The 14,028-nt window shown below is 48.6% G+C and overlaps 1 protein-coding gene across 1 annotated transcript in view; it reads right to left on the reverse strand.

Annotated features, from left to right (window-relative positions):
• CCNJL (cyclin J like) overlaps positions 1 to 12,664 on the reverse strand; it is a 52,118-nt gene extending 39,454 nt beyond the window's left edge. Inside the window, exons 1-2 of the mRNA XM_026510900.4 lie at positions 12,494 to 12,664; positions 11,977 to 12,091 (exon numbers count right to left, since the gene is read on the reverse strand). Of these exons, the coding sequence (XP_026366685.2) occupies positions 11,977 to 12,042 (66 nt within the window). The 5' untranslated portion in view covers positions 12,043 to 12,091; positions 12,494 to 12,664. The remainder of the gene's footprint in view (positions 1 to 11,976; positions 12,092 to 12,493) is intronic.
• Positions 12,665 to 14,028: the final 1,364 nt, after the last annotated feature.

Raw genomic sequence — 14,028 nt, forward strand, 5'->3', positions numbered from 1 at the left:
CTTTCTAAGAACCACGTGCACTGTGAAAAAGCCAATCGTGCTCAGCAATGGAAAATTATTTTGTTCCAACCAGTAAGAAGCTTGAAACGCATCCCTCCTTTTGTTAACTGGTCCTCTGACTCTATTTCCTAAAACTCTCAAGTCTCCCCACTTCCTGCCCTAGTCCAGGTGCTACTTCTCTGGATCACCACCAACGCTGAAGACACAGGTCTCCAAGGCCAAGGCCTATTTCCCAGTGATCCAGCACTCCCTCCTCCTAGTACTCCTCGTGCTAACAGGATGCGTACACATCTGGGAGCCCCACGTCCCCAGAGCCAATGTCCCCCTCCCTCCCCTCCCCTACTCACCAGCCTGCCCTTTGCAGGTCACGGAGTGGCCATCACTGCGTGGCCATCACACATTGCCCTGGGCCCTGGGAGATGAACTTCCTCCACACCTCTCTCTCCTAGCAAGCTTCTGCTTATCCTTTGAACCCAGCCCAACCGCACCTCCTCTTTGAAGCTTTTCACACGTCTCTAGGCAACGAGGTGTCACCATCTGTACAGTGGTTAACAATGTGAGCTTTGGAGCAGGTTGCCTGCCTTCCAATCCTGGCTCTGCCGTCTTCTTAGCTGTACACCCTTGGGTAAGTCATTTAACTATCTACACTTAAGGATGTCTCACCTATAAAATGGGGATAATTATATGTACTATAATACATAGAGGGGGCTGCCTGAGGACTTGGATCATGGAAGGGAATGTTTGTCAGGCAAGCACCCATTAATGTACAGTAGTGTGGACTACCGTTACTGCTGTCGAGGGTCCCCGGGGCATGGCTGAGTCCACACTCCCCTGGCAGAGCCCCCCCATAGGTCTACAGGTTATATCTGGGGCTCAGTAAATGCTAGATACAGAAGCTGTCTGCCAATGAGGCCATGGAGATGGTCCAAGCAAATAAGCCAGAATTCTGCCTTCCCCAGATTCATGGTCTAGAAAGGTTGCCTGTGGCCCGACGCTTCCTTCTTTCTCACCAGAATGCTAAAATCTCTTCCTCCCCAAATAGGCTTCCAGGGCGGTTCCTGACACCTGGGACGATGTCCCTAGTGGCCTGACAAAAGTGCCCCCCGAAACCACTGCATGGCCGATCTCAAAAGTAACCATGCAAAATAAACCCTGAAGCGTTAAGGGATAATGATGCCTGCAACTCGTTTCCAGAAAAAAAATGAATAAAGACGGAAGAAGAGAATGATAAGGCGAATATGTTAAAATGTTCACAATTGTGGTACGTGCTGGCAACTCTTCTGTAAGTCTGATATTATTTCAAAACAGAAAGTGAGCACAAAAGGAGAGGCTACCAAGAGATATCAACTCAGAGCCGAGAGCGTTATACCACTAACCCCCGCATTCTCCTGTCGCTCGAGGGGAAGTTCGTGTTACACCATCACTGACTTCAAGGCTGGCTGCCATTCTCTTGCCCGTCCTAGGTCAGACTCTGGGCGGCAGACTGCGTGGTCTGAAAGCCCCAGCTCTTCCACTTCACAGGGAAAGCCTGGCTGCGCATTTCAGCTCTCAGAGGCCATCTCTCTATCAGCAGGACGGAGGTACTGGGAGCCACGCTACCTACCCCACGAGCCTGTTGCCACGGCGAAGTCCAGGAAGGCAACGTGTGGGCTGCAGGGCACAGACCCCAGATAAGGTGTCCGTGATGGGCAGCAGTCCCTCTGCTCGGAACTGAGAGACACAGCCCCAGCCTGCCCTCATGGGCCTGCCCTTTCCAGGGGGGAAGCTGGTTCAGAGCCAATGTTCCCTTTAAGAACTTGTATAATTACGAATCGTGCTGAGTGCTGAAGGAATAACATGGGGTGGTCTGAGAACGTAACAAGGGGCCCCCGGGGCTGACCTTGTCTGGGAGTAAGGGAAGGCTTCTCTGAGGAAGTGATGTTTGAGCTGACAGCTCGACAGCAAGTACATTACAGCATATTAAAATTCCGCAAGAGTAGGGAAGTACAGAAAACAAATTGTGAACAGTGAATTCAAGTTAAATGATACCATGAGGAAGTAACAGGCCAAATCAAGGGTAGGGGACATTTATCAGAACTAATGACCTGGTTTCTCCAAAATTCAATGTTATGGGAAAAAAAGGTTTTTAAGGGAATGGGGAGGGGGGCAGGGAGACCATCAGGGAATAAAAAACTTAAGAGTAATTTTTTAAAAAAAGATTTCTTTCTTTATTTGGGGGGAGGGCAGAGGGAGAGGGAGAGGGAGAGGGAGAGAGAATCCTAACTAACCTCACCAATGAGTGTGGCGCCCAATGCGGGGCTCGATCCCACAACCCCGAGTTCATGACCTGAGCCGAAATCAAGAGTCAGACGCTCAACCAACTGAGCCACCCAAGGGCGCCCCAAGAGTAATTTTTTATGAAATGTAATATGTGGACCTTACCTGGATAATGTTTTGAATTATTAATTTTGTTAGGTACGATAATGGCATATCGTTACATTTAAAAAAAGTCTGTTAGCAGGTATTTATAGGTGAAATGACATGCTGTCTGGGGAACAGACGACATGGTTAGTACTAAGCTCGGGGGAGCCTGCATGGGGATTCATTTTACTATTCTCTCTACTTTTGTGTATCTTTAAAAATCTCTATCATAAAAAGTTAAAACAAACAGAGGTGCACTCCAGAGTCAGACGTGCTCTGAGTTGTTTGGGTTTTTCACAATGATCAGGAAAATCAACAGTTATTATGTGCCACGCTGTCTTCCACAACGTCACATCTAACGAGTCCACCATGTTTTAGTGTATTAGACGAACCACAGCAAAACCAATTCCCTTCTGATGGGCATTTAGGTTCTTTCCAACTTTTCCTTATAGTCTTTGAATCTGGTTCCTGATGCTTCTCTTCTAACGACCCTCCCCTCCCAGTCTTGTTCCCCCGGCCCACCCACGCAAGTCACTGGACAGTCATTTGTGGACCGAGTAGCTCGTGGTAGCAGCGTGGCTGTCTCTCCATCGCAAAGAACGCCCGGGCTCTGGCACTGCCTGCTCCTGTGGCCTCCAAGGGAGCCAATGCTTCAGGACAATTCAAATTTGGCCTCAAGAAGGATTCGGTTTCTAAGTAAGTGCTTTTTAGGGGTCGGGGGCAGCATACACCCAGGGGGCTAAGAGGGAGCACTGCAGTTTTCTAGCCAGGGTGGGAGATGACCTCAACAGTCCTCACCCAACCTGACAGGTGTCCCAGGCTGGTTCCCTGCTGCAGGTGGGGCTCCCCAGGTCCTGGGAGGTATTCAGAGTTCCCTTCCCATTGCCTTCCAGCCTCCAGTGCTTTTCCCACCCTGGGTTCCCATTCCTTTCAAACACAGCCAGGAGACACCATTTTGACCTATCCAAAGGGCACTGATTTTTTTTTTTTTTTTAAAGCAATACCTAGGTCTCACAAAGCTGCTGGGAAGCAGGCACTCGCCCATATCATTGGTGGAAGTGCAAACAGATGCAATCTTTTGGGAATTTATTAACTGGCCATATGCAAAGTTCTTAAAATTTTACCTATGACCAACAATCTCATTTTAGGAATTTATTCCCATGACCATATGCACAGACAGACTAGGATCACCACCACAGTGCAATTTATAATCAAATGGTACACCAGAAATGCCTCAGAGGACAAGAGGGAGACAGACGAAAGAGTTGTGTTATATACATAAACATAGAATATTACTCAGCAGGAGAAAAAAATAAACTCCTAATAGACGCAACACCACGGATGAATGCCAGACACATTATGCTCAGTAGAAAAAGGCAGACGGAATAGAGTTCGTGCGGGTAACCCCGCTTATATGAAACTCCAAGAAAGACAAATGCCATCCACAAAAAGCAGATCATTGCCTGGGGCTGGGAGCAGGACGGAGTGAGTGACTGAGAAGGGGCACAGGGAAGCTTTCTAGGTGTTCTACATCTTTTTTTTTTTTTAATTTTATTTATTTGACAGAGAGAGTGACAGCAAGAGAGGGAACATAAGCAGCGGGAGTGGGAAAGGGAGAAGCAGGCTTCCCGCCCAGCAGGGAGTCCGATGCGAGGCTCCAACCCAGGACCCTAGGATCATGACCGGAGCCAAAGGCAGACGCTTAAGCCACCCAGGTGCCCTAGATCTGTTGTTGTTTTTTTTAAGATTTTTTTTCCCAAGCGTATTTATTTAAACAATCTCTGTACCCAGCGTAGGGCTCAAACTCATGACTCGGAGATCAAGAGCCACGTGCTCTACCCAATGAGCCAGCTGGGTGCTCTGGCAACGTTCTGTGTCTCGAATATGGTGGTAGTTACGTGAGTGCATACATTTATCAAAACTCGCCGTGCACTGTAAACTGTATGCACACTAGGATCTGTCCATCGTACTATAGATTACAGCTCAATTTTAAAAAGTGAATAAGCAGCTCCACCTAAATACCCAACAAGGAGATGAGCCAACCAAATCCTGGTGTATCCACACAGTAAAACACGCTGCATGGCACTGCCGAAAAATAGTTAATGACACAGAAAGTTATTCAGTATATAAGAGTTAAGAGAGAAAAAAATGAAGTTACAGAACTATAGTATACTACAATGGCATTTTGTAAGACGAAATATATATATTTAGATTAAAAAATGACCAAAAAGAAATATCCCACCCATTTATTCAATAAAAATTTATTGAGCATCTACTATACACCTTCATAGTGACAATGAGCAGGAAAGACAAAAAACAAAAAACCCACCACCTTCTGGTCATAGAGAGTCTGCTCACTTGTTTCACAGAAAATATTTAAATTATTAAAAAATACACATTAAAAAAATCAAATGGTACAAGTGTAAATTTTACTACACTTGTGTTAGAACACACACGCACACACGTGTGTTTGTTTATGCATAGAATAACTGGAAGGATTCACAAGAAGCTGGGATCAGTGGTACCTTTCAGAAGGGGAGACTAGGGGAAAGGAACAGGGTGGAAGGAAGCCTATTCACTATCTACCCCCTCTTTTTTAAAGATTTATTTATTTGAGAGCAAGAGCGTGAGCAAGAGAGAGAGAGAGAGAGAATGAGTGGGGGAGGGGAAGAGGGAGAGAGACGCAGACTCCCCACTGAGCACGGAGCCGGGAGGACTCAGACTCAATCCCAGGACCCTGAGCTGAAGGCAGACGCTTAACCAACTGAGCCACCCGGGTGCCCCACTATCTACCCTTTTATATAACTTAATTTTTGTCACCATGTTCTCATATTACTTATTGTAAATAAGCACAATCACTTGTTTCTAATTTTTGTTGCTAGTGTCCAGTAACCAGGAATTGGGTGCAGAAGAATGATACAGAGATGTGTGCATGATATACTGTGCAATGAACAGAGGGTTTAGAGACAGATATTTTCCATTTTTACTAAAAAAAACAGAGCCACAGAAAACAAAATGAAAATGTATCATGATGACACGCACACAAAGGAAGAGAAGAGCCTAGCCCAAAATATCAGCAGAGATTACTTCCAAGTGCTGGGGCTGTAGGAGGAATCTTACTTTCTTCTGTTTGTATTTATTTTTGCAGGCTCCTAAACAAACAATCAAAAAAGCCCCACCCCACTTTGTGTGTGTGTACGTTTAATAACTTTAAAAAAACAAAAAGAGAGAAAACAGCAGACCCACAGTGTCACCTCTTTCTGCCAGGTGCTCAGATACAACGGAGAATCGTTGGCTGCACTCCCTTTACCCAAGGGGCTGTGTGGTTTAGGAAGACAAAGAACAAGTCAAGGCCAGAGGCACGGGGCCAGCTCAAAGCCTTAAGTGTCCTCCCCTCACTTGGCACAGGCTTCCCCAGTCAACCAGGGTACCCGCCGACCCCCTTCTGCACCCCAAAATCCAGAGGCCCCAAACGCTGACCGAGTACACCCATACGCATGTGTTTTCTCCTGGGACACCTGGGAGGCAGGTGGGGAAGGATCACACCATCCTGATGTGCAGAGGAAAGGAAGGCTCCAAGATAATCTGCTTCTTCCACAGGTAAAGGGCACTGAGACCAAGTCTCAGGTGAGTATTGTGGGCACCCTGAGCACTTCTACCATCTAAGGTCATAGGGGCTCATGAGAAAACACCCAATTTTGAATCAGTTTTGTCCCCAGCTCTCTTCAGAATACAGGTGGGGGTACTGGAGTCAGGAAGTTTCAAAGCTGGATGCCACCATGAACGATGTCTCATCTGCCCCCCCCCCCATTTCTCCAACCATCGTCCATCCTCTCTATACAACCCCGGGGGGCAGCCCAGATCACCCTCACCAACAGGACTGTAGGAAACTCTGCTTATACTAAAAGCTTCCCCTTCCCCTCCAGGAAGGGGCCCTGAGGGCCCACAGCTTAGGGTTTCCCTTGAAGACCACAACCACAGGGCAGCCCTGTCGGTAGGTAAGTTTTGGCAAAACCATCCATTGGGGTCTGACAGGCTTAAATGACACATTTCTGGAACTCAGCTGGGAACACATGTCCATTGCCAGTGTCGAGAACATTTTCTTATTGGTAGATCCAGTTTGGTCTCGTGATTTGGGAAGAACTGTCCCCTGGGTGTGCAGAAACCCAAAAGGAGGGCAGGGGAATAGAAAAAGCAATTAGGGCGTGACCCAGTCACACTGCAGAGCATGGACTTGGATCAACACTTTCTATAAAGAGTCAAATGTTTAGCTTTGCAGTGGGGAAGTTTAAGGAATTTAGGGAGAAGAGTGAGAAAAAAAAAAACCAAACACTGACAATGGAAGAGATTAATAAAAGGATGTAAAAGCTTTAGAAGCCACTAGAAAATGATGTGGCTTTAACCCAGGGGCAGGGGACGGAGCTGGGGTGAGATTCCACCACCCCCAGCTGTCAGAGTTCAGGTGAGAGAAGGCTTGGAGGGGTCCCTCCGCTGCCCTGACAAGTTAGAACACCATCATGTCTGCCCCAGGGACATGCGACAGCACGGGCCAAATCGCTTCAAGGTCAGAAGCCTCACCCACAGGTGAGGTGCCAGGACCAAATAAGGAAGGCCCTGGCCGGGCAATGCCTTTCCAATGCCCAGAGCAAGGCCAGAGCCTGGGACTGTCAGCTTCTCATCGTGGTTTGAACAAAACCCAACTTGTAGAGTCATCATAACATGGACTGACCCCCAAAGCCTACAGTGCCGTGGATGGCAGAGCCTTGACGGTCTCCTGCCATGGATTTCCAATCTTTGTTAAAATGGATGCTTTTGCAAATGAATTTATGGTCAAGCTCTGACACAATGAGCTGTTTGCTCTCAACAGTTACTTACAGCCTCTGAGTCTTGTAGTTTCCCACCTGTAAAACAAGGTCAAGGCCAGCACTTAGGGTCAATGCATGGGCGGGGGGCACACTCAGCACACCACCTGAAACAGTTAAGTGCTCCATAAACAGTAGCCGTCAACGTTATCATCACTAAATGTCATTTTTGTTGATGGTGTGCAGGAAGATCTTTGTATAAATTCAGTCACACATCAGTCAAAATGTCCTCTGTCAGTCTACTGGTTTCGAGAAACGTGGTCTCACACAGGTAAAGTGCTCTAAGAGCGCAACGAAGCAAGCTTCGGGAAGCAGGCTGACTGCTCTGCACATCTGGGGCAGGCCAAGAAGACCTCCGGGGTATCCCATGACCCCGATCCTAGGAGGAGGTGAACAGCATGAAGGAGGGAGCCGCTGGCATGCAGGCTCCCCAGGGCCCCGGAAGATAAAGCTACCCCATCATGCCAAGTAGGGCTTGTTGACATGGCTTTGGGAGGGTGGGGTCTTAAACTTAAAACTTATTTTAAAGCTAATTTTAAACTTAAGGTGGGCTCCTCTTTTGGGGGAAAAAAGAAAAGGTGGCTCTGTTTTGTTTTTTAATTTTATTTCTTTGAGAGAGAGAGCAAAGCATGGAGAGCAGCAGGCTCCCTGCTGAGCAAGAATCCCGATCTGGGACTTGATCCCCGGACTCTGGGATCACGACCTAAGCTGAAGGCAGATGCTTAACTGACTGAGCCACACAGGTGCCCCAGGTTTTAATGGGCTCACAGCTTTAATCTGAATACTCAAGGGGACATACACCTGGTTATGGGGAAACATCACCAACAGCCTCACTGTCACCACTGGCCTGGTGAGGATCTGCTTCCTCCCCCCCCACCCACGTACAATGAAGAAGTTCAACGGCACAGGTGTTACAAGTAAGAAACCTGACCCCCCCTGTACTGGCTGGCAGCCCCTAGCCCCAGCAGGAACTAGCTGGAGAAAGGGGTTCTAGGCAGTTCCAGCAGAAGCAACAGGGCCAGGAAGGATGATGAAGGCAGCAATTTAAGGCTGAGCGTGGGATAAAAGCAGCCCAAGAGGGAGACATTCCTCCAGAGCGATGTGGGCGGGCGGAGGGTTCCATTCTCCCCATCACAGTCAGGATGCTTTAGGCTAGCTGCTTAGATTTTGCTGACGGTGTCTAGCTGCTGGGTCCCAAGGACGTGACTTTGTGAAACTGATGCCTTTCTCAGCCTCAACCCACTCACCAACCAATAGCCCAATGGGATAATGATGCCTTTCTTAATAAGGACCACCTGTCAGACTTATGAAGCCTTCCGAGGATAGTCACAAACCCCAAGCCTTACTCTGACCACACGCTACGTGAAAGTGACTGTCGGTTTCACATTCGGCCTCACATTTAACAGTCATTAAAGTGGAAAGGCACAATGCCTATCACGTGACGTGTATCTCCCACAGTTCTCAGGTCCTCACTCACTCCTTACATTCCTATAAAATGCCACCCCCCCCCCAGGTTACCGAAGAAGAAATTAAAGGAGATTCATTCTTCTTGCTACTCTGCTCACATCAGGGAGGCTCTATGCTGGACACTGACACCTGGCACTGAGCAAGACAGACACTGGCCAATTCTTGCAGAGCATACACTCTAGCGCAGGGGAAAAGATAATCAACAGAAAATAAATCCAGATACTGGCAAATACTATAAAGGAAACAAAACAGGATGATTTGATGGAGAGACGCAGAGGAATAGAAATGGAGGAATGCAGACTTCAAATAGAGGGAACAGCCAGTGCCAAGGCCCTGAGACGCAAAATAAGCTTGACTCATTCAAGGAAGAGAAAGGAGGTCAGTGTGGGAAGGAGTGGGAGACGAGGTAGGAGAGCAGGCCAGGGCCCAACTGGGTCAGGTACTACAGGCAGAGGTAACTGGGAGTGCAATGGGATGACACTTTAAGCAGGGAACTGACACGATCTAAGTTCTGGTGGTAGTGGGAAGAATGGACAACGGCGGCCAGGCTCAAAGTTTAGAGAGATTAAACAAGCAGCTCAGAGTTTATTTAACTACCGTAACTAGTTTGCATTCAACGCCACCGTTCATTTCCAGTGTCCCATTTCACACATGACAGTACAATGCTATTCTGGAATCGCACATCTGACAAAGTGGGGCTCCCATTATCTCCATGACCCAGCCCTGCTTCCTGCATCAGTCCAGGGAGCAGAACCACTGCCGGTGCAATGACGGACGATCCAACATGCTCTGTGTTCATCCGGCAACATTTGACAAACAACTGTGTGCCAGACACTTGCAAAGTTGTCCTACAGCATTAGAAATGTATTATGGGAATAGATGTTTACTAAAAAATTACTCTGGGAAAAATTAAAGGCCAACCCTCGTTCCTTAAGAAAGGTGAGTGTGGTGTGGATTCCCCCCAGTCCTCACTTTTCTCTGCAAACTCCATAAAGCCAAATTGTCTCGAAAGGCATCTGCTTCTTTGAACAGAGAGAGGAAATGAAGGAAAAAAATAGTTAACATATTGGGAAAGCAGGATACTATAGCCAAAGGAACCTGGGATTTGCCCTTATAAGACCAGCTTCAAGTTCACAGGGGACCCTGGGCATCAACCCCTGGGTGAGATTTCTATTTCTAACCTGTAAAACCTGGACAGACCTGTCCTCCCCCTGAGGTGGGCAGCCCACAAGAAACCACCACAGCACTGGGGCAGGGCTGAGGCACAACTGACGGGGGACTGCCTGCCCCTGCCCCTCTGAGTGCCTGGAACGCTCATATAAAAGATGCGGGATTCTCAGGTAACTGAGCTGGTTCAGTTTATACTGCTCTCAGAAAACCTTCCTGCTAGAAGGGGACAAATTAGGTCACAGTCGTTGCTCCCAAGCTCTGAGCAGAACTGACAACACTCAAGCCTGTGAGAAACGAGGAAGCCCAGTTTCCATGGCAGCTGTCACTACTTCAGTTAGCCACCACCTCCAGAAAAGAACCAACCTGGTCTACCACCCGCTATCCCTGCTTTCTAACTGAACACCAAGACCTCGATTCCTCCCCCAGATGAGCAGAATGGGCTGTACCTTGGCCATTCTGCTCCCCCAGGAGAGGACCAAAGGAAGCAGAAAAAAGCTACAGCCTAGGTAACCAATGCAAGACAGAGATAGACTAGTAGGTACGGGAAAAAAAAATTAATACAGCTGAAGACAGCTACTCCCTGATGAGGGAAAAAACCCTGAATAGCTGGTGACTTTTTAACAGAATTCCACGGACACTAGATACAAATGCGCTGGATGTGGGGCCTGTCTGTGTAGGGACCCAAGCATCCCACGAGGAACACCTCTCCCTCCCTATGTTGGGCTGAATAGTATCCACCCACGGCCCCAAATTCATGTCCACCTAGACTCTCTGAAGGTGACCCTACTTGGAAATAGGGTCTTTTCAGATGTAATTAGTTAAGATGAGGTCATAGTGGATTAAAGTAGACCCTATTCCAATGACTAGTGTTCTTACAAGGAGAGAAAACAAGACAGACACACAGAATGCCCTGCGACAACCAACTCAGGGTTTGGAACGATGCATCTACAAGCCTAGGAACACCAAGGATTAGGATGGCCCTGCCAACACCTTGGTTTTGGACTTCTAGCCCCCAGAATTGTGAGAGAACACATTTCTGGGGTTTTGAGTCCCCTTGTCACAGCAGCCCTATAAAACCAATACACAAGGGGCGCCTGGGTGGCTCAGTTGGTTAAGCGTCTGCCTTCCGCTCAGGTCACGATCCCAGGGTCCTGGGATCCAGCCCCACATCGGGCTCAACTGTTCAACTGGGGAACCTGCCTCTCCCTCCCCCCTCCCCCTGCTCGTGCTCTCTCTTTCTCCGTCTAATATATAAATAAATAAAAGCTTAAAAAAATAAAAGGAAACCAATACACTCCTCTATTTCACACCTGTTTCCCAAACCACCCTTCCCAGTCTGAGCCCAGAAGCAGGAGGCAAGACACACAGGCCATGCCATCAACCTGCTTGGAGATCCTACCTTCTCAGTGTCCATCAGCACTTCTCCTTTTAAGATGAGGGGAATGAGTGTAGGGATCACGTTTCAGCTGCCCCCCCAGAGGCAAAGTGGCAGGGGGCAGGGGCGTGTTTGCTTTCTCCCCACATCCTCTCAGTTTTGTAGCCTCTCATTTAGACTAGTGTTTCCTAAGTTTTATTCAGTCCCATACCAGAGATTTTTTTTTTTTTGAGGGGGTCATAACTATATACACCGTATACGTTCCTTTAACTAACATTTCTTTATGTCGAATCACAACTTTTACTATCTTAAACTGCTACATCGTTACAATCAGTGGGAATCAGCATCATTTATCCTATGACGAACTTGCTAAATATACATTTTTAAATTTCACATTAAAATAAATACACATTTTTTTAATGCACTATTTAAAATCATCTCAGGTGTCAATACTATGGGAAACACAGCCTTAAGGAGTACAGTGATTATCTCCGTTTAGCTGTCTGGGTTCCCAATAAGTAAAACCCGTTAAACCTCTCCCCATCTCCAGTGTCTTCCCCACGACACTCCGGGAGAAGGGTAAGGGCAGGAAGAAGGCAAGGCACCGGGAGTTTCGAGTACCTACGCGGGACGACCTGAGGACATTGAATCTGAGACCGAATTAAATGCCCAGCCCCACGACCGCGGCGGAGAGGAACTGACCTTCTCGCGCAGGGTGCAGTGAACGTCCGAGGCGACGCGCCCTTCCCACCACGGCTCATCCATCATCGGGTACGCAGCGCAGCGATCCGACGCTACCGGACTCTCAGGGCGCACCCTGCGTGGACACGGCAACTTGAGCAGCCGCAGCACGCCCCCCGGCTCCGAACCACCCCCCGCGCCGCCATCCCTACCGACGCTCGTGCCCGGCTGGGGCCCGAACGGGCGCCCCTTCCTGCCCCGCTCGGCGGAGCTGGTGGTCGCCTCCGGTCTCGGCCAGGGTGCGGTGCCCCTTTGCCCTCTCCTCGCGGGAGCCGGGGCGACCTGGAGCTGTGCAACAACTTGCAGAATTTTTATCTTCCTTTTTTGCAAAAGTTGCAGAGAAAGTTGTCGACTCCGCTTTGTCGCCCGAGGCTGGGACTCCGGCAGCGGCCACCGGCTCGCGGTCCCCAACTCCTCCCCCGCCGCCCAGCCTTTGTCCTGCTCCCACATCCTGCCCTAGAGCCGGGGCGAAACTCACGCATCCCTCTTCGGGCGTGGGGGGCTGCGGGCGCCAGGCCCCTATCAGGGCCGAGCCGACCGTGCCCTCGGGTGCCTGCACGCGTCTGGGCGAACGAGCCGGGCGCTCCACGCTCTCGACGGCCGCTTCCGCAGCCCCGCTCGCCCCGCCGCCGCCGCCGCCGCGCCCCTGTGTGCGCTCGGGTCCCGCCGCGGCTCGCAGTCTCTCGTCCGCCGGGGGCCTCCCTCCTTCGCTGGGGGAATTGGGGGCCGGGCGTCGCGCATGCGCCGCCGGCCCGCACCCCGCGGGGCGGGGGGCTGGGAATTGGAGTCTTTTCTTTGCCAGGGTTGGCTCCGCTTCCTGCCCGCCCTCCTCCCCCGCCTGGGTGGAAAGCTTCCTCTCACCTTCGCGGAGACTCTGGGTGGCCTCCTGGGCGCCTCGCGGGCTTGCGCGGGGAGCGCAAGGACCGCAGCGCCACCTGCGCGCACCACGCGTGAAACGCGCGGGCAGGATGCCCCCAGAAAGTTCTGTCTCCCGCGTGCGCTGCTGTAGCCAATCTTACGTAGGTTCCACCTGTTTTTTCTTTCTTTCTCTTTCTTTCTTTCTTTTCTTTCTTTCTTTCTTTTTCTTTTCTTTTCTTTTCTCTTTTCTTTTCTTTTCTTTTCTTTTTTCTTTCTCTTGTCCTGCTATGGGGAAGGTAGATTTCCAAACGGACAGTTCCCACGAAGGCTCGAGAAAAGCCACCTTGGTTACCCACGAGTCCTTAATTCTAAAGGAGGATCCGTAAATCAACTGGTATTTATTGTGTTCCTGCAGAGTGTAGATGTCATCTCAGGTTGGAGAAAAACCAGTCTCTTGAGGGTGTCCGGTGGATGGAAAGCGTTGTCATTTTTATTCAGCTGATTGTTTTCGGAAAGGCACTCGCTTGAATCAGCTTATCTATTGGCATATAAGTGGGCTGTCCTCTTGGCTGATTGTTTTTGTTTGGTTTGGTTTGGGTTGGGTTGGTTTTTTTTGTTTTGTTTTGTTTTGTTTTCTGGTGATACTTTTGGAGAGTCACAGATCTGTTGCAAATCCACCTACAAACTGGATGATTTTTGCCAAGTTCCTCACACGCTCCAAGACTGGGAACTTTCTTGTGTAAAAAGAATAAAAATTGAACCAACCTGCTGGAGATACTGTATTACTAAACAAGATAATTCGTGTAAAGGGATGACCGCCATGTCAGGTATAAAAAGAACACTCAATAAATAGCCACTACTAATGAGCCTTTGGTTTCTGACTAATTTCCTGCAAGCACTGATTTCCTTTAGTTTCTGAATGATTTTCACCTAGAAAAAAATGTTTAAGTCAACTTTGATAATAAGCTTCAATTGCAGCTTAAAGAGCAGTTTTAATGTAATATATATATTTATTGTAATATATAATATATATGTAATAATATATATTATATATATTTAATTGTATGTGTGTATATATATATTCGGGCATGGGCTGCGGGCACCATATATATATATATATATATATATATATATATATATGTACACACATACACA

Source organism: Ursus arctos, unplaced genomic scaffold, assembly GCF_023065955.2.
Source record: "Ursus arctos isolate Adak ecotype North America unplaced genomic scaffold, UrsArc2.0 scaffold_15, whole genome shotgun sequence".
Lineage (NCBI taxonomy): Eukaryota > Metazoa > Chordata > Mammalia > Carnivora > Ursidae > Ursus > Ursus arctos.